Source organism: Talpa occidentalis, unplaced genomic scaffold (genome assembly GCF_014898055.3).
Source record: "Talpa occidentalis isolate TD23 unplaced genomic scaffold, MPIMG_talOcc4v2.1 talOcc4.4, whole genome shotgun sequence".
Lineage (NCBI taxonomy): Eukaryota > Metazoa > Chordata > Mammalia > Eulipotyphla > Talpidae > Talpa > Talpa occidentalis.
The window spans coordinates 119028576-119055546 of NW_023604295.1; the positions used below are offsets into that span (position 1 = coordinate 119028576).

Consider the following 26971-nt stretch of genomic DNA (forward strand, 5'->3'; position numbering starts at 1 on the left):
AAATGTACAGCTCAGGGAGAAAAGTGGGAGACAAAGTTTTAAATGAGTCCTACCCAATCCACCAATCTGGAATCCCAAATGGCACTCTGAGAGCTGGCTGCAGGCCAGGAGCCGTGAAGCCAGGAGTCGGAGCGACAGCGAGCCACCCCAAGGCCCACGTGTTTGGTTTTTATACCCAACCTGGCTGCTTAACTCCACCCTCAGGTCCCAGCCACCTTCCCTTTGGTGGTGATGGGATTTGTCTTTCCCAATGTCTTGATGGCTTTAGTCTGGACTGGGAGTGGAGTCCACAAAGCCTGTATGGGATTAACTCAGGACATCATTTCCCCCTAACAGTTTGAATTCTGATTCCAGGTGGTTTTAGTCATTGTATGAGTTTTGAGGAAAGCTTTCTGAGACTGTTTCCTCAAAATACCTGCCTCCTTGGAGTGCAGTAGAGATGAACTCTAATATATATGTAAACGTTGGACACATAGGAAGAAAGATAAATGTGGTAGGAAGTGGTTGTTAGTGTTTCAATTAGATTCTATGTGACTTTCTATTGATGAATGGCCTTATTTCCTCAGTTGTATTGTACTAACTGCCCTTTACTGATTAAGGGAAGCTGTTGAATATAATGGTTAAAAGATGGGTAGGTGACTTTGGAATTTGATATTTGGGATGCCGTCCTTCTTTCTGCCATTTGCCAACACAGTGACACTAGATGGAAGTGAGCCTTAACTTACAAGCACCACAAATGACTAAGGGCAGTGTGTACTGCAGAATGAATACCAGTGAGATAATGCTGAACACAACGTTTGTTCCATAGGAAGTGCCCAGTCACTCCTATCCTAGATAATAATGATAGTCACACTAGCTAGTAGAGTTTAAAAGAAGCATAGACTTCATCACGTCCAACTCCAGTACTCCTACTCTGCTTCTAATTCTGCCTTCTAGAGTAATAAAGGACAAATCAGTATCCTTTTCAGTTACAGCCTCTTATATACTTAAGATTGCATCCTATCATGGACTTAATTAATTATTCCTCTCCTTCATATGTTGAAACCCTAGCCCCGATAATGACTGCATTTGGAGATAGGGTCTTTAGGGAGGTAATTAAGGTTAAATGAGGTCAGAAGGATGGAACCCTAATCCGGTAAGAATGATGTTCTTAAAAGAAGGGAAAGATACAACTGAGATGAGAAGGTAGCTAACTACACGATAGAAATAGAGGCTACACCAGAAACTGACCCCGATGGCTCAAGGACTTCCAGCCTCTAGAACTCTGAGGAAGTTCTGGAAGCTGATTCTTTTTTTTTTTTTATTAGATAATAAATTTTATTGTTATATTCCCCATACAATTGCAGCGCTGATTCTTAAGCCAACTAGTCTGTGGTATCTTATAGCAGCCTGAGCTGATTATACAGATCCTTTTTCTATACTTATATTATCACCCCTATCTTATCTTAGTTCTCCTCTCATAATGGTTTTCGGATGCATTACCACCCTGGTCACTGCAGCTTCAGGTGTGCAGTGCTTTTTTAAAAATGAGAAACCCCAAGAGGACTCAGACTTCTAAGTGGCTTGAGCAGACGGGGTACTGAACACTACCCTTCTAATAAGATATTGTTAGGTAGGTGCCTGGACAAGCCCCCAACACTCATGAATACCCCAATCTATATTTCATCTATATTTTATCCCATATCTAAAAGTTTGTCTTGTTAACTTCAGTTTTTTTCCCCCCTCAGACTATAGAAGTCATTCTTTTAGGACCCTAATTGGCTAAGACTTCAGAGGTCTAGACCAACCAGCTAATCTAGTTACTCAGTGCTTTAGTCAGTTGGGACTGCTATGATAAATTACTATAGAAAAGGTGACGTTAACAATAAACATTTATTTCTCATAGTTCAGGAGTTGAAAGTCCAAGATCAGGGTCCTGGTGTGGTCATATTCTAGTGAAGGCCTCTTAACTTTACAGTGGTCAAAAGTTTACAGTGGTCAAACTTTTGCTGTATGTTCACATGGTAAAAAGGGAGTGACCCAACCCTCATTCTTATAAGACACTAATTCCACTCTGAGGGATCCACCCTCATGACCTAATCACCTCCCAAGTACCCACCTTCATATACCAACACGTTGGGATTAGGTTTTCAACATATGCATGTGAAGGGGTGGGGGAAACACAGTGAGTCCTTGCACTGTGTTCCTAACAGTAGCTGCACAGTCTGCTCCATCCAGTAGTGGTGTTACAGGGCAGCCCTGATCTAAAACGGGTTGCCTGACTGTGGGTCCCCACCCGCGCGCTTAAAAAGGACTTAATACTCCGCTGCAGGCACACACAAAAGGTTAATAAAAAATTTATTCACAAGGGAAGGGGAAATGAGGAAATGTACAACTCAGGGAGAAAAGAGGGAAATAAAGTCTCAAATGCGTCCTACCCTTTCCGCTGATCTGGAATCCCAAATGGCACTCTGAGAGCTGGCTGTGAGCCACGAGCCAGGAGGCCAAGCGAGAGAGAGCCCCCCAAGGCCTACATGTCTGGTTTTTATACCAAACCTGGCTGCTTAACTCCACCCTCAGGTCCCAGCCACCTTCCCTTTGGTGGTGATGGGATTTGTCTTTCCCAATGTCCTGATGGCTTTGGTCTGGAGTGGGGGTGGAGTCCACAAAGCCTGTATGGGATTAGCTCAGGACATCATTTCCCCATAACAGTGGGAGCTTGTAATTTTGCCATGGGACTTATTCCACTGTTGAATTCCTGCAAGTATTGGGAAGACTGTGTATGTTGAGTCAAAATCTGATACTCTATGTAGCTTCTAGTCTTAGATTTCACTTTTTTCTCTAGAATAGCAGAAAATATTCTGTCTTCATGTTGTAGTTTCTCATAGACCACTCTCATCCCTCCTGTCATTTGCACTAAATATTATAGCAATATTTTACTTATCATCAGAGAAAATCAATTCCACTTGGTTTTCATAAGCCAAAGATACATAGATAAATGAATCTGGAAATACATAAATAAAGGAGGAGCCTATTTGACAGAGGGATACTGTATTTGGTTTGTTTCAGTGAGTAGTGTTTATCAGATCATTATCTCTGCAAATAGACTGAGGAAATAGGCAAATCATTCTTTATTATTTTTATCAGTAAGATTCATACCTTTCCTCTCTGTGTAGGTGTGGTAAGCATTAAATCTTGATCTGAACTCCTTATAATATTTTAGAACTGGAAAGTACCCAACAATTCATTTCTTCTAGACACTTCTGCGACAGACAGTTTTTTTTTTGTGCCAGATTCTCTTCCTTTGTTGTGGGAATTAAATGCAAATGGAAAACTGTGGCTGAGCTGCAGTTTGAAGTGGCAGTCCTCTGGCCCACGTTAGCAGTCAAATCTGGTGTGTGATCTCTGGCATTGAGTTCTCAGAAGAGTGGTTTTGAGCTCCTGCCTGTAAAGACTGTTGGAGGCAGCAGGTTGGTAGACTATGTCCTGGGTTTTGTCGTTCACCAAAACCCAGGTGAATAAAAGTCCTCTGTGGTGAAGCAGTGGCTCCGGGGCTCCAGCTGTGCTGTTCAGTGGCAGCACCTTGGCTGAGCTTTGCTGTGCTTGGCCCCAGCCTTAGCCTTAATCTGCCGCCCTTCTGCAGATTAAGCTATCCAATATCTTGTTAATAAGTACTCTTTAGGGGCCTCCCCTGGTGCAGTGGGGTAATCGCCCTCAGCAGTGCTTTCAGTCCATCTGCCTGTTCTCCCCACTCTGTCTCTGGTGAATCCTCTCACCCTCTGGTGTCTCTGGCCTGTACCAAGCTCCTGTATAAATAAATAAATCTTAAAAAATAAATAAATACTCTTTATACTTAAACTAATCTGAGACATGTCCTTGTTTTTAATCAGGAACCCAGCCAGGTGTGCCCTTATTTGACTGTTTTCAAGTCTTGGTATAGAATTCTGCTGTTTAATCAGCCCTGCCTAAGCACATCTGAGGTTTGCATGTGCTAGTTAAGGAATGCACTCCCTAAGGTGTATAATTGCTATTTATGTGGCACTTAGGAGTTATTTCTTCTCATCCTTAACTGATTAATTTTCAGAGTACTCATGGGAAAGACTTTTTTGATCCTTTCAAAGCAGAGAAGGAGGTCAGGAAGGAACATGACAGAATTTTTGGAATTTAGGACATGGAAAGTGTTATAAAAAAGTGAAACTATGTCTGATTGGCTGGTGGAAAGGTTATAATATAATTAGAAGTACTGAAGTTTTTACTAAACTGTGTGGGAGAACTTTAATCGTAAATATAAGAAAATGAGAAAAGTTGGTTTATTGGTGATTGGCTGTATTGGGGTAAAAGAGGGATTTTGTTTTTCTTTAACTTAGCATGTATTTCTCATTCCAAAAATCCAGATAGTCAAGAATAATTAATGTTATGCTTAGAGATGTATATGTGTTTCATTAGCAGGAATAAACTTTAAAAAATTTTAAAGCTATATGTAATTTGGAGGACTTAAGAGACAAAACCTCCTGTAGGCCATACCTATGGAGACCATGTGTAAGGTAAGGAAAAATGTCAGGCTTTTCTGCCTTCCCGCCATCAGGATAGATGAGGGAACCCTGTGATCCTGAATGCATGCCTGATAGCGGGCACCTGAAGTGGGTACACCTGTGCTAAGACTGTGCTTTTAAGGGCGACGTCACGGGGATACCAGGAGAAGCTGAAACAGAAGCCGAAAGAGAAGCCGAGAGAGAAGCTAAGAAGCAGAAGCAGAAGCAGAGAATGCCAGAGAGAGTGAGGCTTTGCTGGGGGCTGGGAGGACTGCCAGCCTCCCGGCCCCCCAGTACCCCTGCCTGCCATATGCCTGGTGAACCCCAATAAAAGACCTGCAAAACCCCTGAGGGCTCCAGAACTCCTCCTTTACCCGGTCTGCATGGGATCAGAAAACCTGCACTGTGGCCTTCCTGCCCCTTACACCATGTGTCTGATGTCTGTAGACCCTAAAAACAATCCTTCCTCCCCTGTGAACATTTGTTTCTAGTGACTAGAATGTTCAGATTTTGAAAGATTCCTGGGTTTACTTTATATTACACCCATTTATTTTAAAGTGCAAGTAAGTTAACAGGTATTCTGGTCTATAAAGTATGAGAGCCAAGGCTGATAGTAATAAGAGATTCCTTCTAACAATTTGGATACTGAATTTTCCTAAAGATGAACTTTCAAAATATCATGGGCATTTGATAATGTGATCTTACACTATCTAGCTGAAAAATCTCAGGGAAATTTTTCTTGCTTATTAGTCCATTTCTGCAAATAAGTTATAACGTAAACTCTCCTCAGAAATTGCTATTAATAAAAAGCAATTGGTATAAAGTAATTTTTAACAGCTCTTACAACGTGGATATCTTGTATTTCATTGCTCTGCACCTATTAAATAAATATATTTTATATTGGAACTTAAGATTTTAAAGAATTTTATCTTTTTTCAGAATAGACACTTTGGAAAGCTATGTACTTAGTTTTTTGATGTTACAATAGTTTGACATGTTTTTGGATCTTTTTTTCTTTGAAATTGTATTTATATCCTCCATTACATTAAAAAATTATCCTCAGTGGTGATGGATCTTTGTTTTTTGTGGGTGGATTTTATTTTTGAGACAGGCAACAATTTTTAAACCTTGGTCTCTAAGACAGGTGATAGATTGCAAGCTATGAGACAATTTTTCTTTAGTGCGACATCATGTATGTCTATAAAGAAACCTTCCACTTCCCTCCAAAAATACTGGCTTTGAAGGTTATTTTACAATAGGAATTTAAAGGATTCACACAGGGTTCCTTGAAATAATATGCACAGCTTACCAGTTTAACTGTGGATAATTTATTTACATATATAAATTCTGTTTTTACAATAGAGTTCAATATTCTTTATGAGCTGCTTGTGAAATCTTCAATACCTGAGTATCCTGATTAATCAGAATTGAAATTGAGAACAGTTTCTCTGAGCTGGGAAATCTTGGTTACAGGTTCATCTTAACTGAGGGCATGCTGCCCCTGAGGAAAGGGTATAATGTGTTCACTGTTTCCTACAAGGGACCTGAAGTCCAAAACAATTGAGAACCAATTGTTCCTGTTCTGGCAGTTTCAGGAACCGTGGCAACATGGATGTGTATTTGTGCCCTGCTTCTTTCATTTGTCCGAGCTGTTCCTAAGAGCTGCTCTGACAGTCTCGGTAGCAGAAGCTTGGTTCTCAAGGGGGTGACTAGTTTCACGTTGGCGGCTTAGATTTTAGATCATTCACCAGCCTCTTGTTAAGCCTGGAAGCAGTTCCCCTCATAGTTTCTGGGAATATTTGATTGCACCCTTAGTACCTCATCCTAATTCCATGCACTTGGAAATAAGTGTTGGGAGAAGTCTGTGTTTGCCCAGCTAAGTGATTTTCCTGATAACCAGAATATTATTTTTATGTGCCTTCATCTTCAGGCCTGGCTATCTTGGCAGTTAGTGAATATTTTTAGTAAGTATAAAGGAATCACCCCTACCAATGTATGTGATCATTTGCCTTTCCTTTTTTCTAATTTTGGTGATAAGAGTGAGAACACTGTCTTGAGAATCAAAGGAGGTAAGGTGTCTTTATGGACCAGCTTATATACAGTTACAAGATTTCAGCAGGGCGAACCTGGGATGTGTGAGGTAGACTAAAAATAGTTAAGTGAGCAAATAAGTACAGTTTAATGTTGTCTAGGTTTAATGTGGATATAGCATTTCATCAGTGGTAATCTTCAAATACTTTTATAGCTCTAAAGTAGAATTCCCGTCTGATACATCTTAGAGGCTATGTGAAAAGAAAGTCAAGTAAAAGTCTTTATGAAAAGATAGATTCCCATCTGCCTGAAATGATTTACATGGGGTAAATCAGTTGGAATAATTTTTTCTCTTGTCTCTTAGTTCTGTTTTTCAGAGCTTCTGAAACTTTTCCCCTGAACTACCCCTAATAGCAAAATCTTTGTAACATCGCCTTCTACCCCTCCTCCAACCCTGGTGCGCTTATCCTGAAGCAGCCAGCTGCAAGAGCATCATTTCTTTTATGACTCACTTAAAAAATACACGCCAATTTTGCATTCCATTTCAAAAAATATTTATGTTAATATGAAATTCAGGTTTTAAAACACCATTATTCAAACCTGAGCTACAAGAAAATGTGCCCAGTGGTCCCTACACTATGTACCCCTTTGTGCATGGTGAGTAACCCTGAGGATTTGAGGATACTCCTGGAAGCCAAGGATAACTGGAAGCCAAGAGGTCTGGGGGACAGATGCATTTTTAAGATTGTTCTAGTTTAGAGCGTAGAAGTGTGGTGAGAAATCCCTTACTGAAATCCAAGTCAACTATTTCCCTGATTCTCGCTCTGTGTGCCAGCGATAAACCTGGGAAAAATTATACTGCACATTTTTCCTCCAATTTTTAAAGGGAGATTAAAATACTTGCTGCCTAGTCCCCTCATTGGGTGTTGTAAGGATTAGTGAACTCAGGCTACTACTGTGTCCTCAGCTCACTGGAAGAAGTGGGCATGGAAACCACAAGGTGTCACACTTCCAGGGATTTTTATTCAGGCATGGCTTTCACTGCATGGCTTTCACTGTGTTATTAAGCTTGCATTTATTTCATTCACATGTTTCTTTAAACAATAAAATGCTGCATTAAGCCTGAGGCCGTCGAGTAGGTATGATAATATCCCTGTGTCAAAATAAAGAGTGGGCCTGTTTGCCTCACATGTTTTAACTTGCCATATGTCTCAAGAATCCTGCAAACTTGACTTCTTCCTGTTGGATTGGACACTCTATAGCTTTTTACTACATTTTGCAGCTTTAGATCTGTTTGTGGTTACTCAGTCTTTCAATAATTCTAGTCTGTAATTTTTAGAGCAGAGTTTAAACTTTGTGCCCTCATAGAGTAGTAAATTGTCATTCTGGCCACCTGATGTGCAGTCTCATCAGGGCATAGGTCAGTGTCACCTCCCCTGGAGGGGGTGGTGGGATGAGAGAGAATAAAGCCTTTTGGCCCTTTTGTGAAGAGCTTAGTAGGTGGGGCTGGTTGCTGCAGAGCACTAAGGTATCCCTTAGGTACCTTTCTGTTGATTACCCTGGGCTTTGGCTATAATGTGCTCATATCTCTTTAGGAGGCCCAAACCTGACTGGTAAAACTGAGTTTAAAAGTCAGTTGCCAGATGGTTAAGAAAGACACTATTTCTGAATGAGCAATGAATGAGACTACTGTCATGGAAAACAGCAAAGTTTAAAATAATGTTGATATTCAGGATGGTAAATGGGGGGAGGTGGAAAAAGGATGGGAGCAATATAATTTTAAGCTTTTAAAATTCCACTGAAGTATAATGCTTAATTGTTAGTATAGTCTAAGCAATATGTTAGGCACATTTAAAAATAGCTTTTTAACATGAATGAACCTTTTTATGAGCTGAGCTTCAATGAAGAACAAGTTGGTCATGCAAATTATGTTTTAGTAGTCTGGTTAAACATTTTAGGGGCTGGGATTAAAAAAACATTTCAGGGTTTCTTTCCCCCAAAGTAACAAATGTGACCAAAAAAGCAATGTTAATTATAATAATAGCTCCTATTGGATAGCCCAATGAAGAAATCTGTGTCACTTTGTTTATAATTTATGTTTTCTTTGAGTTCTAGAGTATGCAGAGGGTGGCTTAGATATAAAATGGAGACACTGGCTCTGAGTCAGTTGAGAATAGTTGTAGACACAGGAGTCTTTTGTCTCTTTCTGGGAAAAAATCAGCCAGTTCAGAGCTACTCAAACACTCCAGCAGCTTTGGATATCAAGGGAAGCCTTGGCCTAGAGAAGTTAAGAGTGGTTGGTAGCTCAGTGTTAGAGGAAACACTATAAGCAGAAAATCACTGCCTCTTCTATGAATTGGTCATGAGGCAACCCAATCCTTGAAATGAAAAAGTTAAGTGATTCAGGTTTTAAGAAGTAAAGCACTAACTTTGTGCAGTATAATGAGTTCTTAATTAGAATTAGAAAACAGTAAATTTCTAAGAAACTATGATAAGTATCTTATTTTAAATCAACAGTTTTGCTTGTGAGTACGGGCAAATCCAGATGAGAATACAGACAGCATATATGTGCTGACTTCTTAATAAAGTGTTGTATTTTTTGGTAGAAAGTACTAAAATGCATAAATTCCATGCTTTTTTTATAACTCCTTTGAGCAGGAAGAATGCCTACCTGTTGGGCTGGGTAGGTACTGATATTCCGTTCTTTTTAAGATTTATTTATGCATACAAGAGCTGGGATGCAGGCCAGAGATGCCGGAGGTGAGAGGATTCACCAGAGACAGAGTGGGGAACAGAACAGGCAGAACTACTGAAATACACTGCTGAGGGGAGCAGCAGGCAAGGCAGGAGAAGTCTGCTGTGCCATCTGGGTCACCTCCTTGGCCAGGGATAGAACTTGTGCTGCAGTAGTTGCGGATAGCTTCCTAGTGCTGATGCTTAACTACTTGCGCCACCAGGGAGGCACCTGGTACTAATATTGTAGTACGAGGATGAATGAATGCATTTGATGGAGGTCATTGTTTTCCAGTGACATTTTTTGCTTCATGTTGCAATAATGTAGACTGTATAGTTCAACTATAAGTAAACTCTTAAAATATTGCAATCCATTAAGTTTGGAGTACTATTAATAAATAATTTATGCATGAAACATTACTACTGACCATTCACCCATCACCCTCCATTTCTTATTTGTTTCCAGCTATGTTGTATAGCAGATATACCCTGGCAAGATAAACGTAAGAAGCTAGTCAGTGGTTCTGATTTTTAAGTGTTTTGATGGTCTCTACTTAACCCTGGAATAATTTTGAAGGTAGAGAACTATTTGTCTTGTTGATGCCTTACATTTTAGTGGCTAGCCAGTAAAATAAAATAAGAAAACACAACAACTAAAGTTCATAAACTGAGACTCCATGGCACAGAGAAACCACAGAGAACTTGGGATGTATATGAGAAGAGTTTTGAAGGAAATTTTTAGTTTTAGAAGCAGAAATTAAGGAATCAAATTATTTGTGGTTATAATGGATGGGAATATAATAAGCTCTCTAAGCTCCTCCAACAATCCTGACAGATCTTGGTTCCACCATTTGTCTGATGTGAACATTAACCTTCTATATCTCCTTTTCATTGAGATAGGAGTGACAATAGAATCTAGAACTCAGATGGTTGTAAAGATTACTGTGGTAAGATTATATATAAAGTTCTTAACACAGTGCTGACTCGTAATTTATAATCACATTTAACTTTTTAAATAACTTCTCATGATTTAAAAAAAATTAGTTCTTTGTTGGATAGCTTTTTATTATGATTTCTGCATTGCTACTCTGATATTCTAAGAATGCTTTTCCTATCACATCCAACTATTTTTCTCTCTTGCTTCTTCTGTCTCTTGTATTCCAATCAGACATGCCTTTGACTATTAATCACCAGAGGACATCTCTTTGATCATGTTTTTCCCTTAATTAGTATTCCTTCTTATCTATCAAAGACTATACTCCACATTTTGGCATTCATAATTTTTCAAAATCAATGAATAGTTGAGTGTTGTCCCTGTTCAGGGCATGCATCTAAGTGTGAAAACTCAGAGAAAGATAAAATAGAGCCTCAGGATTTAGTACTAATTATCCACATTCCCTTGATGGCCTACTCATTAGATATTATTGTAAATATTGTAAGAGATTATTATAAATGTTGAATGAGGAGAGTAGCACAGGCATTAAATGCTATAGGAGTTCCAAGGCAAGGACAACATGATAAATATGTGTCATGTGAGACTTGTACTGTGCCTTGAAAACAGAGTTGAGCATTAGGGAGGCAACCTTCTTTCACCTGCCTTCTTGTTTCCAGAAGAGGGACAATTTTGTGAATGGGAGTGACTTTACCTGAATGGTAAATTTGGGGAAAAGAATACTCTTCAGGACTCTTTGTCAGGTTTGATGCTCTTGGCTTTTTCTTTCTTCATAGACCTGGTCCTGTTGGGGTTGTCTAGTTATGCCAATGATTGACTTGGTTGTCTGCTACAGACCTTTTTCTTCAGTCACCTTTATCAGTGCTGACTATGCTATCTTGACTCCCATTCTCTTTTGGTTGGATGTGATCTTGGAGAGAAGGGTGGAAGAACAGGTTGGTGGAATCATAAGGCATTAAACACTGAATAGATGATTACTGTTGGTGAATGTTCTGGATTGATGAAAATGGATAGAAGATTGGAGCCAGACTGTACAAGGCTTCAGTGTGGACTTCATTCAAGCTTTGTGACCACTTTTGAAGTATACAGAGTTTTGTCATAGCATTATGAATCTGATAATGCTATAAATATATCACTGTTTTTATACGTCTGTGTTGCTTCAGTTGGGATTCATGGAACTTTGAACTTTGGACCTTTAGCAACTCTACTTGCAAGAATCTAATCCACAAAAAATCTAGTCCAGGGTCTCCCTGCCCTGGTGGCGTAGGGGTTAAGTCTTAGTGCTGTCATACTTCTCTCAGCACTGCGGCCTGAGTTAAATCCCAGGCCAGGGAGCTAGCCCAAACATAGTGCAGCAGACCTCTCCTGTGTCGTCCACTGCTCCCCTCAGCAGTGTATTTCAATGGATCCTCCTGTTCTGCTCCCTACTCTGTCTCTGGTGAATCCTCTCACGCACCTCTGGCCTATCTCCCAGTTCTTGTATACATAAATAAATAAAAATAAATCTTAAAAAAGTCTAGTGCACAAAATGTTTGAGTAGCACTGAAATACTGTTCTAGAATGTTTCATTCCTCCTCTGTTACCTTTCTCAAGTAGGAACCAGAACAAGCAATTTTGGATCACTTGCTCCTCCTGTGGGTGAGGTTGATGTCAGGACAGGCATATATTGATGTTCTCAAAGAAGTAATTGACCAAATGGGACCTACAAGTCCTGAAAGTCCTAAAGGAATTATTTACTTTGAGCTTGCTTATGTAAGCAACTGATTTTTAGGTAGTTTATTCATTTTTTGCTTATAATTGCATAGTTTGTATCTCTGTAAAAGTAAGCCATGTAAAATGAGACCTTTATAGTATCGCAGGTAGTATGAGCATCCTACGATGCTTAAGTCTTTTTACATATTGGCTGCCCATCACCACTTTCCTGAAGCTAGATGCCATGAATTTATCGGTGGAAAACTGGGCAATTAACACATCCTGCCTTGTCAGGATATTTTGAAGAAATGACTTTACTGGTAATCAACAGGGGTACTAAACATCTGTATACTGTATTTCACTTTTCACTGTTATTTAAAATTAAATTAGAGGAAAACATTTCACATCCATTGATAATATTATTTGAAAATTGACTTGGAATTTTTTGTTAAATTTCTATTTTCGGGACCTTATGTTTTCTTTAGTGTCCTTCTTTACCTTGACTTGACAGATGCTTGATTTACTGGCTCTTTTACCTCAGCTCATGCACATTTATTCATAATAGACATCTGTTAACACCCAGAGATGCAGTGTTTCTTGTCATCTGGTCAGGATTTATGTTCTGCAGCCAGAACCAGATACTTCCCAGGGGAGAAGGGTGTGTTACCAGCTTGTAATCATTTGGTGTTTTTCAAGAGGGGAGATAATTTGCTTTGGTAAAATTTAGGTGGACAGTATATTTTCTTTAGAAATTAATGTAGTGAGTATATTATTCATATCATTTTCATGTGCTGTTTTAGCTTAAATTGCAGCATGGATTTTATGACTTTGAAAATGTTTGTGTTTGCCTAAGCAGTTGGATAAATGCAGGAAGGTTAGGGAAATGACTTATGCTTTTTACAATAGGTAGAAAAGGATATTGGGTTTAATTTACCTGATCTCTCACATACCTCCTTAGAAGAGATGAAAATCAGAAAATTATGTCTGATTTTTTCTTAATCAGAAACAGTCTTTACCATGTTGTATTTGTAAGAGAGACTGCTAAGTAGTACATACTTCATTAAAATACATAGCCGCCACACAGAGGTGACTTGTAAGTTAAATAAAGATGTGGCAAACTAAGCTGAGAAAGACAATTGCCATAATCCCCAGTTTAGATTCACATTTAGCACCCATTTTCCTTCTTGTCAAAGTGACAACATCTTTTTAAAAAAAATTAAATCTGATCTAATTTTGTTTCAGAAGTTAGCGGAACCTTTGAAATAACTATGGGTATTTTCATATATATTTTACAAAGCCTAGATTTAAGTGACTACTAAGGCTGACAACTTAGTTTTTCTTTATCTAAGTTCTTTGTGAAGTTTCTGCCAAGGTTTCAAGATTTCGTTACTGAGTTTATAAGGAGTCAGCAGAAAATATTTGTGAACTCTTACTGAGAGCCTGTAGTCTCTGCTTTGCAGTGCTTGTTTTGATTGTTCTTTTTATAAGAGTCTATAGAGATGCGTTTGTGTATGTTATTTACTCAAGGTCTGGTTGATTTCCTTAGAGGGATACTGATTATGCTGTGCTGACTTTAGATGGTCCCTGTGGCTTTTCAGTGTTCCCTTGTGTCACCTAGCATAAATCCTGAAGTATTCTGGGTACGCACCAGAGCCCTGCATCTGTAACAAATAAGGAGATATATTCAAAGACTTGAATTTTTTTTTTTTAAATCCTGGATCTCACAAAAATGTAGATCAATAAACATAATTTGGGAGAAAAAAAAAAAGCCTGGATCTTTATATTGTCTGCTTCATTTATAACTTTTGAACATTATTAGAAACAACAGGTCCAAAATCTGAGGAAGGTAAGAAAAGCTAGGAGGAGATAGGGAAATAGTAAGGAAAGGTGAAGACTTCAGTTCCTGGTATTTGCATTTGCTGTTGAAGGTCTCACCTGTCTGTCAATACTGATTATAAAACGGTGAGACAGGCACAGAAGATATTGAGAACTACTAATATTTGATGCTAATTTAAAAAAAAAATATATTCTTTTTTTGAAGCTTTACAACATTTTATTTACTTAGTGCCTTAGTGAAGTTGCTATGAGAAAAACTTGATCCCTGCATCTTACATTTGTTTTCTGAGGGACTTTATTACAAATGAATGTTTGTCATCCTAATTCCTAGTCCCTAACTTTACACATCATAGTCCCCTCAAAAAACAAAGCAGCTATCACCATTTGTAATAAGCCATTACATATTGTGAATTCATAGCCTTTTCCAGAGCAGGCACAGTCCCTCCAGGGGGGATATCATCTGTCTGGTCAGAAGACAACTAAAATGGTCTGTAAAAAGTCCTTTGACTCTGCCAAAGGCTTGCTTTCATGTCCTTTCCTCTGACTTCACATATGTGTCCATGTTGATGAAAGGGTGCACAGTGACCCTAAGGCTTTCTCTGGGACTCCCTGTGTGTCCCCATTAGGTTGACTTCCCTGCCTCCAGGCCTGGATAAGCAGCAGCACCCCCAGCTGCCCCATCTCCTGGGAGTGTGCTTTCAGGAAACCAACTGAGTGAATAGGTAGCAGCTGGTATAGGGAAGAAGAATGGACCTCCAGGGGGCTTTAAAAAAGGCCATGAATTCAGCTCTAGTCTCTGTACGCACACTGTTTTAAGAACCAGCTGGCAGCTTGGCTGGATAGTGAGGAGGTGAAGAACTGGCTTGCTTTTTGTGCCTTTCTCCTCAGCTTTGGAGTCCACTTTTTGCTTTGCCCCTTTTTTAAAAGATTTATTTTTATTTATTTATGCATACAAGAACTGGGGTGTTGGCCAGAGGTGTGGAGGGGACATGACAGGATTCCCCAGAGAAAGAGTGGGGAGCAGAACAGGCAGATCCACTGAAATAAACTGCTGAGGGGAGCAGCAGGTAAGACTGGAGAGGTCTGCTGCGCCATGTGGGTCAGCTCCCTGGCCAGGGATCGAACTCAGGATAGCTGAGGGATCGAACTGGGGATAGCCTGATAGTGCTGATACTTGAACCCCTGTGCCACCAGGGAGGGGCTTGCTTTGCCCTTTGGTTTTGATGTTTCTAACCTTTAAAAGTCTCAGATATGGCTTTCTTTTAACCCCATTTGTCTCCTTACTGTTTTTATCTTCTATCTGCATTTGAGAGGCTCCCTGCCCAATCTACATGGTAACAACTGGCTTAGTACCATCTATCCAGTTTGCCTGTCAAGGGAGCTTGGCTGGTTGCATGGGAGTTGTGAACTACATTGGCCATCCCCTTCCCAAGCACCAGTGTCTTTCTTCTTGCTTATGTGTGCAGCCATGTAGCAAATTTATTTTTAAGTCAAAAATGCTGCCCATGTTAGGATTTGGAGCGCTCTCTTTATGGCAACATAAATTGAAGAAATGGATATTTTGTTTTTCAGCAATACAAATTTCTTAATTGTAATGAAAGAGCAAAGTATATGTGGATGAACTGTAATGACAAGGAACAATGTAGGTGGACTAACAAAGTCCATGAGACTGTAAGTCTTGTGACTGCTTTATTAATAGTAAGTTATTAATTAAAGAGGTAGATGTACTTTATGGAAGTATATGAAAATGAATATATGAATGAATGAACTTTGTTTTTCCTATTAGATAGATATAGACATATACCTATAAATGTATATATTTATGTTTCTCTGTATGTCTGTATTGTTTTCTGTAGCACAGTAACACAAAAGTCGTGGCTTAAAACAACAAAAATTCATTCATTTATTCATTCTGTTATAGTTTTGGAGGTCAGAAGTCCAAAATTTGGGTTGGGTCTGAAATCCAGGAACCAGGAGGGCAGTGAGAGAGAATCTATTTCCTTGCCATTCCAGACCTCTAGAGAGTTGCATTCCTTGCATTCTTTTGCTCTTGGTCTCCTCCATCATCAAAGCCTGTAACATGGATCTTTCCTCTCACTGTGCTTTCCTCTGACTGTCTTTTCTGTTTCAGATCTTGGCCTACTTGGGTAATCCAGGATAGTTTCCTCATACCAAGCATCTTAATCACATCCTCAAAGTCTTTGCCAAAAGGCAACCTTCACAGATTAAGGGACTAAGATGTGGATATTTTGGGGGGCTTGTGTGTGTGTGTGTGTGTGTGTGTGTGTAAGGTGCTCAGGTCTGGTCCTAAGTGGACCTGTTAGGATCCACTAACACAGAGGGAAGCCAGTGTTACCAGTTCTACTTGTTTTAGCCATCTTTTTCCCTCTTACCCCCTCATTCTTTGGCCTTTGAGTGTTCTGTGTTGTAACTTGAATTGGTTCTATTGCCTTTTAATGGTACTTAAGTTATCTGTCATCCTAAACAACTTACCTCTTGGTCTTAGAACTTTCAGTCTTCCTAATGCTTATTAGGCTGCCAAAACAATAGATCACAGACTGGGTGACCTTGATAGTTCCAGAAGAAAATTATTTTCTCCTAGGCCTGGAGTCTAGAAGTTCAAGATCATTGTGTCACAGGGCTGTTTCTTCTGGGGGCCTGTCTGTCGCTTGCAGATAGCAGCCTTCTCCTGGTATTTTCAGAGGATCTTTCTCCTGTGAGTGTCTGTGTCCCAATCTCTTAAAAGGACACCAGTCATATTGAATTAAGGCCTACCCTAGTGACTTTATTTTAAGTTAATTATCTCTTTAAAAACCTTATCTTCAAACACAGTCACATTTAAGTTACTGGGTTAAGACTACAGTTGACAAATTTGGGGGTAGGACACAGTTCAACCCATACCACCTGATCATTGCTTTTTGCAGTGTTGGCATTAAGCTTCTTGTCCCTGCCTGTGCTTGGCTTGACATGTGCTGTGCTCTGCTGCCATGGGTCTGACTTCTGCTGGGTGTTGGAAGCAGATGGGATTGAGCAGGATCAAATGTGGAGTGTGCATGTTGGAATTGTTAATTTTAATTGAGTTAGGAAATATTTTTATAGTATTTCCTTTTTAATCTTCTCTGATCAGAAGTATTACTTTATAATATACACATCTGATTAGGAGGCTTTTATAACCTCTGAACATCATACTGAGTTGAAATAAAAAGGGAAGGAGTGTGTTACCCTCATCTATTCTCAACTGGCGCTGCCCTGTCTCTGCCTTCTCCTCCCAAATAAACAGAAAATTTCTTCCACTGTGTGCTTGTAGCTTTCTACTTTTTTCTCTTGATTTATTTCATAGCTAGACAGTTAAAAGCCATGTAAAATGCAAGTTAAAGACTGTTATGCAAGGCATGCATTTTTTGGTCATCATGTCATTGTAATTTTATTACAAGGAAAAGATTTATGTTATTCTCTTTAATGAAATATCTGTGAAGGTGGTTCCTAAGTGTGAAGAATCACTGCACTTCAGAATTAAAAGATATTATAAGAGAGAAATTTGAATAGTACTCTTTATTGATAAGGAAGCTGAAGTCTAAAGACTACTTGTAAGTATCACTTGGGTTTTAAATGTGAATCAACTGATGGTCCACTTGCTACTGTTACTTCAAGGCCATACTTCTTAATAAGATTTATGTTTCTAAAATGACTGAGATAAAAGAAAAGAAAATATTTTATTCAATTAGTGATACAGAAGGAAAAAGTAGTGCTAAATTAAATGGGTCTTCCATCAAGCCAGTTGTTTTCAAATACAACTTTTCTGAGAGTGGCAAAAACTGTTGTTCAGATAGGTGAAGATTTATTACCATTGGCATGGTAAGAGGATGTATCAGTGAGGCTCAAAGGTTTAAGATTAACTAATGTAGGGCCCCCCCTGGTGGCGCAGGTGGTTGAGCGCCGCGCTGTGAAGCTGTCCACAGCCTCTGCAATGTGTGTTCGATCCCCGCCGACCGGCGAGGGTCCCACAAGGTGCGGCAGACCTTTCGTGTCGTGCCCACTGCTCCCCTTAGCAGTGTATTTCGTCAGTCCGCCTGTTCTGTTCCCCACTCTGTCTCTGGTGAATCCTCTCACCCTCCTGCGCATCTGGCCTGTACCCCAGTTCTTGTATAAAATAAATAATAAATCTTAAAAAATAGAATAACTAATGTAAGCAGAATGGATTTTATTTCACTAGACACATTAGGGAATGTTAATGCTTTGATTTGGCCTGAATAGTGGGCCTTAGGGTCCCCACATCTGTCACAGATGGAATGTTTTATTATTATGGAGTCTTTTAGTGGGTTTTACTCCTGGGTAGACCATCCCTTTAAAAAATGGTTGTTTTCTAGGAGTGTCTGAATATACTTTGAACATGGCCTGTCTTTCAGACCTTAGCTAAAGGGAGCTAATAGACCAGCATCACCATCATCTGAGAACTTACTTGAGGAATGTAGAGTATTAGGTCCCATCCCATACCTAGTCAAGTATATTTTAACAAGATTCCCAAGTGATTCATATATCGAGTAAAGTAGAAAAACATTAATCTAGAGCAGTGGCTCACAAAACAGGAGCTTTAGTATCAGTTGGAAAATTGCTAGAAAATGCAAATTCTTACTACAGACATCCCAAACCTGCTGCATAGGAAACTCTTGGTGAACCCCAGCAATACTTGTTTCAATAAACTCTATATGTGATGCTAATTCATGCAAAAGTTTGAGAACTACTCTAGAGCCACGTGTTTCAAACAGTTTGATCATGACCCATGGTGAGAAATATATTTTATGTGCCTTAGAAGTTTTATAAAACAACACTTTTTTTACTCTGTGCTCGCAATTCTGGTAGTTTTGTTTTATTCTGCTACATGTATACGTGTGTGTATATACTTACATACATAGAAGTCTGATCATCACCACTACACAAGAGCTACTAATGGCCCATGAGCTGTAATTTGAGGACACACGCTCCTGAGCAGGGTCTGTCAGTCTTCTTTTGACAGTCTGGGAAAGCTCTGAGTCTCTTGTCAGAATAATGCTTTTGAAGTGTGTATCATAATATACTTAGATTTGCAAAAGAAAACAATTATATTGGCTACCAAAATAATCAACCAATTTGTGAAATGGTTAATATTTGTGTTTTCTTCCTGATGATAAGATTTAGTGTCTTTCAAAGTAGGGATAAGAATAAATCATGTTTCACAATATCTCCATTAACTATTACTTGATGTGAAAATGGCTATAATTTCTATTGATGACAAAAATACAGTTTTGCTAATGAAACAGTTGTTTATTGTGTACATTGATATTTGAAAACAGTGCTAAATTTTAGCCTAAGATAAGTGAAAATTAAAATATGACCCCCACCATCTGACTTCAGTCTTCCAGAATTTTATTGATGAGCCCCTATGGAACCAAGGTTAAGAACCCTATTCAGAAGGAACCTTTTGTTAGGGAACTGTTCTTAAACTAAATTGAGACTTTTATGCCAAAAAGTGATCTTCATGTAGTTTCTTAAAAGCTGTTCCTTCATTGGGCCTCCCTGGTGGTGCAAGGGGTTAAGTACCGCACTATGAAGCAGTCCGCAACCTCTGCAGCATGAGTTTGATCCCCGGCCAGCCAGAGACAAACCCACATGGCGACGCAAACCTCTCCTGTCTTACCCGCTGCTCCCCTAGGCAGTGTATTTCATCAGTCTGCCTGTTTTGTTCCCCACTGTGTCTCTGGTGAATCCTCTCACCTCCCCTCATCTCTGTCCTGTACCCCAGCTCTTATATGCATGCATAAATAGATAAATCTTTAAAAAAAAGAAAAGGAAAACAAACTGTTCCTTCATTGATGTCATCTTTTTTTTTTTTCCTTCTCTTTCCTAGCACCATAGTAATGAATGTCTTCTTTAAAATTTTCTTCCTGTTGTTTCACTGAGACCTTGGAAGGTCACCTGCAAACCAAGACCTAAGCTATTAATAATGTTCCCTTTCCCATGCCCCCATCTCAATACATGCACACAACTGGCTTAAATGAGGATCCCTGGGAGTTATCCTTTGGGTCATGGGTTCTGTATTCAGATTTGATCCTGGCATTAATAACTTACCAGCTGTACAATGTTGGACAGATTACTTCTATGGCTTTTTGCCTCCTTTTATTTACGTGTGAGACTGGGGTGATAGTGTGCTCGCCCCATAGATTATTCTGAGCATTACATGAGATAGTCACGTATTACATAAGAATAGTGCCTGGCCTGGGCCTCCCCCGTGGCGCAGCGGTTGAGCGCTGGGTTGCGAGGCTGCCCGCAGCCTCTGCAGCACCAGTTCGATCCCCATCCCCCAGGTGAGGGTCCCACATGGCACGCAGACCTCTCCTGCCACCCGCTGCTCCCCTCAGCAGTGTATTTCATCGGTCTGTCTGTTCTGTTTCCCACTCTGGCTTTAGTGAATTCTCTCACCCTCCCGCACTTCTGACTGTGCCCAGTGCTTGTATAAATAAATTAAAAAAAAAAAAAAGAATAGTGCCTGGCCTGGAGTAAACAGTTCATAAATGTTGCCCATTGTAATTATCCTTGATTTCTCTTTTTCCTTGTTTCTTACATCAGTTTATCGGAATGTTGTAGATCCACCCTACAAAATACATTTCAAATCCATCTACTTTAGCCGGTTTCTATTGCCATCATCTTACTCTAAGTTTCCATGCTCTCACACTTGGACTCCTAACGGGTGTGGTTGCTTTTTCTCAACTCACTCCAGTCCACTTTCACTATAGCAGCCACATGATATTTTAAAAAGTGGTTAATGAACCACTGTGCCATTTAAAACCCTTTTCCTTTCTTTCACTTACACCCCTGGGTGTTTGAACTTTGCTTCCTCTCTAGTGTTAACCTCCTGCTGTGGTTCTCCTGGCTAGTCTCTAAACTTGCCCAGTCAGCCACTTTTCTCTGGTCACATTGGCCTCCTCTCAGTTATTTGAGTAGCCTAGTCCTTTCATAGAGGAGGGCCCTGTGGATGGCCTCCTTCTGCTTAGATGGCTGCTTCTGTCCTTCCCTAGCTTCTTGTCCCTCTCATCTTTGCACGTGTTCATTCTTCAGAAAGCCTCTCCTAACCATCCTGTCTAAATAGGGACCCAGGTCCTCTTTACCATCCTGATGCTCCCTGAACACATCAAATTAATATTTCCTCTCTGTGGGGAAAAGGATAATTAATAACTTGTAATTATCAAGCACATAACTTCAAGAGGAGTGTGTGCCTTTTCCAAAAAGATAAATTTTACACATTATGAACATTAAGTGATTGCAGAGCTCTTTTAAGAAGTTTCTGTCTCAAAATTATGCAGGCTAGCTTTTCAATATTGGTATTGAAGAACAAAGTGTCCTCCCCACCGAACTGGTCCATAGTGGGATGATGGAATTAAAACTCAATCATGGGTTACAGTCAATCATTGCTGCTCCAAAGCATACAGTAGAAGTCATAAAATTTCCCTCTTTGAAGTAGTGGCCTGGTTGCTGTTAAACCCTTCATGCTCTCTCCTCCAAGGTGGTCAGTGGCTGCTCATACATGAGAAAAGGTGTCTCACATTCTGAGGGTGGACACCAGTGTGGGTGCTGTTGGGATCCTCGTTAATTTTTGAGTTTAGAGTAAAGATTCCCCAATTCCCTGATTAGACTAGGGACAAACATCATTGTGTTTTGATATTGTTACCTTGTTACTTATTTTTAATTGTTCCAATTCCTAGGCCAGAGAAGGAGGCATTACTGATTTTTGGTAATTGCTTAAAGTAGATAGAAATGTCAGAGGAATTCACAGTCATAATATGTACCACTTTCCATCATCTTTGTAGTTTTTCATTCAAATTAGAGACTTTTAGAAATTCCAGAGCTCACTAAGTGAATGCTCAAATTTAGGACAATTAGTATAAACGATACTCCTGGAACTTTTAGTCTATACCCTGTCAGAGTGAGGCTCTTGATTATATAAAAATGTGATCTCTTTTGTGGAAAGACTACTTTTCTTGGTGTATTGTAGTAGAACCCACTCACAGAATATTTTTCAGATGGGCTGTGGGGTAGTGATAATCACTTGGAAAGTATTCAAAATTAAAGTTTTATTTACTAAATGCAGAAAAGTAACAACCTTCATTGAATTTTTTGTTTTTCATTATTTCCCTATAGGTTTCATGCTTACCTCTTTAATATAGTCATAAACTTGCAGTGATTAACCTGTATTTTGATCTTTGTCTTTCATTTTTAATGATTTTATAGCATTCTGTCAAGTAGATATGTCATAATTGCACTGTTCTCTTGGTAGCTGATTGCTTTATGATTTTTTAAAAATGTATTTTTAACAATTTTTGTTTCTCTTAATTTTGCAGGCAGAAACATTTGTTTGGGTTAATAATGCATCAGCACATTCCCAGAGTGTTGCCAAGGCCAAATATGAATTTTTGTTTGGCAGACCTGAAGAGAAAACTCCAGATACTAGTAAGTGTTTTCCTGTCCTCCCCCTTTCTGTAACAGATATGAACGGCCACTAAAATTTCAAATTTTGGAAGCTGAGAATTCTTCAGACCAAGGACTGAAATTACCTGGAACTGCTTACAAAAGTCGCATCTTATATTCCTGAATTCCTCATCTTAAGAAGATTGTTTTGATGACTAATGTGGATACATTAGGAAAACAGCAATACAGGCAGAGAAAAAAATAATAGATAAAGGAAATATTAGCTTATCTTGGGAGTTAGGTAGGAAAGAGACGTTAGGAGCCTGGGCTCTCGACTAGATTTTCCTTTCCTAGTTTGAATTCTGGCCTTGTAACTTATGACATGTGTGATCATGAGTAAGTTAGCTCATCAGTTTGTGCCTTGGTTTCTCAACCATAAACTTGTAGTATACTGGTCTCAGAATTCTTTTGAAAATTAAGTAAATCGACATGTGTAAAGTTCTTAGAACCTCTTGGTAGGTAAAAAGTGGTATAAAAATATTTACTGCTATTATCTCTATCATCATCATCATGTTAGTGGGCTGACTATCTCAGGACACCCAGACCTACACACTCTATATTTTTTTATTTTTATTTTTTTGTGGGACCCTTGCCGGTGGCGGAGGAACGAACCGGCGCTTGCAGCCCAGCACTCAACTGCTGTGCCACCAGGCCCCTCTATATTTTTTTAAAGATTTATTTATGCATACAAGAACTGGGCTATAGGCCAGAGGTGTGGGGGATGAGAGGATTCACCAGAGACAGAGCGGGGAACAAAACAGGCAGATCGATGGAAATACACTGCTGAGGGGAGCAGCAGGCAAGTCAGGAGAGATCTGCTGCACCATGTGGGTTGCTCCCTGGCCGGGGATCGGGAACTGGTGGTGCAGTGGCTGTGGATAGCTCATAGGTTGCATCTTAACCCCTTGCACCACCAGGGAGACCCCAGAATGATAATTTAAATCTTACTTGCTGAGGCAAAAATGATTGGTATCATTTGTTTTTAGTGTGGTGGTATTCTACAGGTAGGAAGGCAGGCAAACACTTATTGAGAAAATGGATTTAATGAATATGTATTCTGTGCTAATCACTTGTGCTTGACACTTTGAGACTGCAAAGAAGTAGTAGAGGTAGTTTTTGCCCTTTAGAAGCTTCTTCATGACTAGGGAGGAGCGTGTCTTGAAGTAACTGGAGGGAGGGGTGATTGCTCTCACCTGGGCTGGGGATGACCTCATGGAGCAGGTAGAAGTTGAACCAGTTCTTAAAGAATGATTGGTATTCTGATTAATAGAGTTTGGGTGAAGGGCATTTTCGATTGAGGGAAAGTCCTGAGCAAGGGTGTGGTGGCAGAAAATATAAATTGTTTGAGGAACAGGGAGGAGAATAGCCTAGTCGGGTTTGCAAAGCATATCAGTGAGAGATAAGTTTAGAAAGATAACCATTTAGAAATGGGCAAAATCATGCTGGACCCTACCTTTTTAGACAGGGCAAAGGGTTTTCATTTTATTAAGATATTTCAAAAAGGAAGTTACTAAAGCACTGATTTAGATAGATAAATCAAGAGGGGTTGGTTTGGAAATTTGAACCAGTCAGAGAGAGCTGTTGTTTACTACAGAAGGGGTATAAGATGCATGTTTATATAAAAGACTTGGCAATTACTATTTTGTGTATCTTTACACATATACACACACCCACACACACAGACATTCACACAAGATGGCCTATTTTTTGTATTTCAAAAATGTTCTTGAAGTTTTTTTTTTAATCAAGGTATAATTGACTTGATGTATATATTTTGTTAGTTTCAGGTATACAATGTAACTATTTGATATTTGTATGTATTGCAAAATGATCACTGCAATAAATCTAGTTTACATTTGTCATCATGCCACCAATACATAGTACATAGTTACAAAATTCTTTTTTCTTATGAAGAGAACTTTTAACTTCTTCTTTCTGAAGAATATAGTACAATACAGTGTATTAAACTATTCTTGTGCCTGGATCCAAGTCCTGCTTCCCAGTAGCAGTGACATTTCCATATTGATTCCCTCCCCCTACTCTTTCCTGTCCCTTCTACTTATTTTTGAAAAGGGTTTTTTGGTAGCTGCCTCATAGGTGGTATACTTACTTCTGGACTATTCATCTGTTTAGTATCTATTAATTCGGTAATACTAAAAATGAGGAATTTGTCCCACATGAATGAATATCTACCCCACAATACCAAAAGTTGTATTTTTAGTTTTTCTCTTGGTTCCTTTTATGGTTTTAAGTATTAATCTGTGGGACTCTTTCTTCAGCCATCAGTGTAAGCAGTGGTCTCACAGCTTTTCATGTACAGTGAGAACCAGTGCTTCCGGGAGTCCTGTGTTCAGCCTCCCTCTCTTCCTTTTACTTTTACAAGGCTTATGGCATCTACCTTCTGTTCTGTGGCTATAACGAAATCTGTGCTTTCACTCAAGGTTGCCTCTAGAAATATAAACCTAGCACTGGCATTTATGAAATGCAGAATCCTAGCAATGCAGCTTGATCTGAAGTGAAGATGATGTGAAGGAGAAGTGGATCTTCTGTCTGCAGCCTCTGCTGCTCAAAGGCCAATAAGAGGTCCCCTGACAGAGAGGGGGCGAGAATGAGGGGAGGGCCACAGGTCAGCAATTACTGATGAATTGTTTGTCTTTGCCATTAGGTTTAGCTGTATTATCTGTAACAGATCATTCTTTTGCATCTTGAAGACATTTTTGTCAGAACCTTCTGACAGCTTGTTCTAATTTGTGCATAAAGTTTTCTAGACCTTTATATAGCTGTTCTCCTCAGACTTTAACAAAGTTCTTTATTGCATTCTTTTTTTTTTTTTTTTTTTTTAAATATTAAATTTTATTTTTATATTCCCCCATACAATTGCAAACGCCCCATTCTGACCCCAATCCTTCCCCTCCCGCCCCCCACCCCCCAAAAAGTGTCTCTGGTTCATAGTTTTTTGTTGATTTTGATTTTCACTTTCTTATATTCATTTTCCTGGTCCCTTATTTAAGTTTTCTAGATTCCTGCTATGAGTGAGACCATCCGGTATTTTTCTTTTTCTTTTTGGCTTATTTCGCTGAGCATGATCCCTTCCAGTGCCATCCATGTTGCTGCAAATTGCATGTGTTTATCTTTTTTGAATGCTGAGTAATATTCCATGGTATATATGTACCACATCTTCTTGATCCAGTCATCTATTTTTGGGCATTTGGGTTGTTTCCAAAGCTTAGCTATTGTAAACAGTGCTGCTATAAACATAGGAGTGCAGGTGCTCTTTGGAATTGATGTTTCTGTGTCCTTTGGGTAAATACCTAGGAGTGGAATTGCTGGATCATATGGAAGCTCTATGTTTAGTAGGTCCAGAAATCTCCACACAGCTCTCCATAGTGGTTGGACCAGTTTGCACTCCCACCAGCAGTGCAGGAGAGTTCCTTTTTCTCCACATCTTCGCCAACATTTGTTGTTGCTAGTTTTTTTAATATGTGCCATTCTCACTGGTGTGAGATGGTATCTCATGGTAGTTTTGATTTGCATTTCCCTGATTACAAGTGATGTTGAACATTTTTTCATGTCTGTTGGCCATTTGCATTTCCTCTTCAGAGAAGTTTTTTTTTTAGCTCTTCTGCCCATTTTTTGACTGGATTATTTTCTTTGTTGTTGCTGAGTCTCATCAGCTCTTTGCAGATTTTTGTGATCAGTCCTTTATCATTAGTGTTGGGTGCAAAAATGTTCTCCCAGTTGGTGGGGTTTCTCTTTGTTTTTGTTATTGTCTCTTTTGCTGTGCAGAAGCTCTTTAATTTGATGTAGTCCCAGCTGTTTATCTTTCTCTTCACTATCACTGCTTTGGGTGATGTGTCTGTAAAGATGTCTTTGATGTGCAAATCCCGTAGTGTTTCGCCTATATTTCCTTCTATGTATTTTATGGTTTCAGGTCTTATGTCTAGTTCTTTAATCCATTTCGAGTTGATTTTTGTGTATGGTGTGAGGTAGTGGTCAAGCTTCATTCTTTTGCATGTAGCGACCCAGTTTTCCCAGCACCATTTATTGAACAAACTTTCTTTGCTCCAATGCATAGTCTTCGCTCCTTTGTCAAAGATTAGTTGACCATAAATCTGTGGGTTTATTTCTGGATTTTCTATTCGATTCCATTGGTCTGTATGTCTGTTCTTGTTCCAATACCATGCAGTTTTGATGATTATGGCTTTGTAGTATAGTTTGAAGTCTGGGAGTGTGATGCCTCCATTTCCTTCTTTTTTTTTCAGTAGAGCTTTGGCTATTCGGGTTTTTGGTGATTCCATATGAATTTCATCAATAATTGTTCTATTTCTTTGAAGAATGCCATTGAGATTTTGATTGGAATAGCATTGAATCTGTATATTGCTTTTGGTAGGATGGCCATTTTAATAATGTTTATTCTTCCAATCCATGAGCAGAGGATGTCTTTCCATTTCTTTGTATCTTCTTCTATTTCTTTTAACAGTGTTTTATAGTTTTCTTTGTATAGGTCCTTTACCTCTTTTGTTAGATTTATTCCCAAATATTTGATTTTTTTTGTTTCGATAATAAAAGGGGTGGTTTTTTTGATTTCTTCTTCTTCAGATTTATTGTTTCTGTATAGGAAGGCTACTGACTTTTGCGTGTTGATTTTGTATCCTGCCACTTTACTGAATTGATTGATGAGTTGAATTAGTTTTTCTGTGGAGATTTTGGGGTTCTC

At 39.2% G+C, this 26971-nt stretch overlaps 1 protein-coding gene across 3 annotated transcripts in view; it reads left to right on the top strand.

The window, feature by feature from the left end:
- PSD3 (pleckstrin and Sec7 domain containing 3) overlaps nt 1-26971 on the top strand; it is a 507571-nt gene that overhangs the window by 172391 nt on the left and 308209 nt on the right. For all 3 annotated transcript variants that reach the window (XM_054700958.1, XM_054700957.1, XM_037526196.2), the window contains one exon: nt 22128-22236. In XM_054700958.1, the coding sequence (XP_054556933.1) occupies nt 22128-22236 (109 nt within the window). The remainder of the gene's footprint in view (nt 1-22127; nt 22237-26971) is intronic.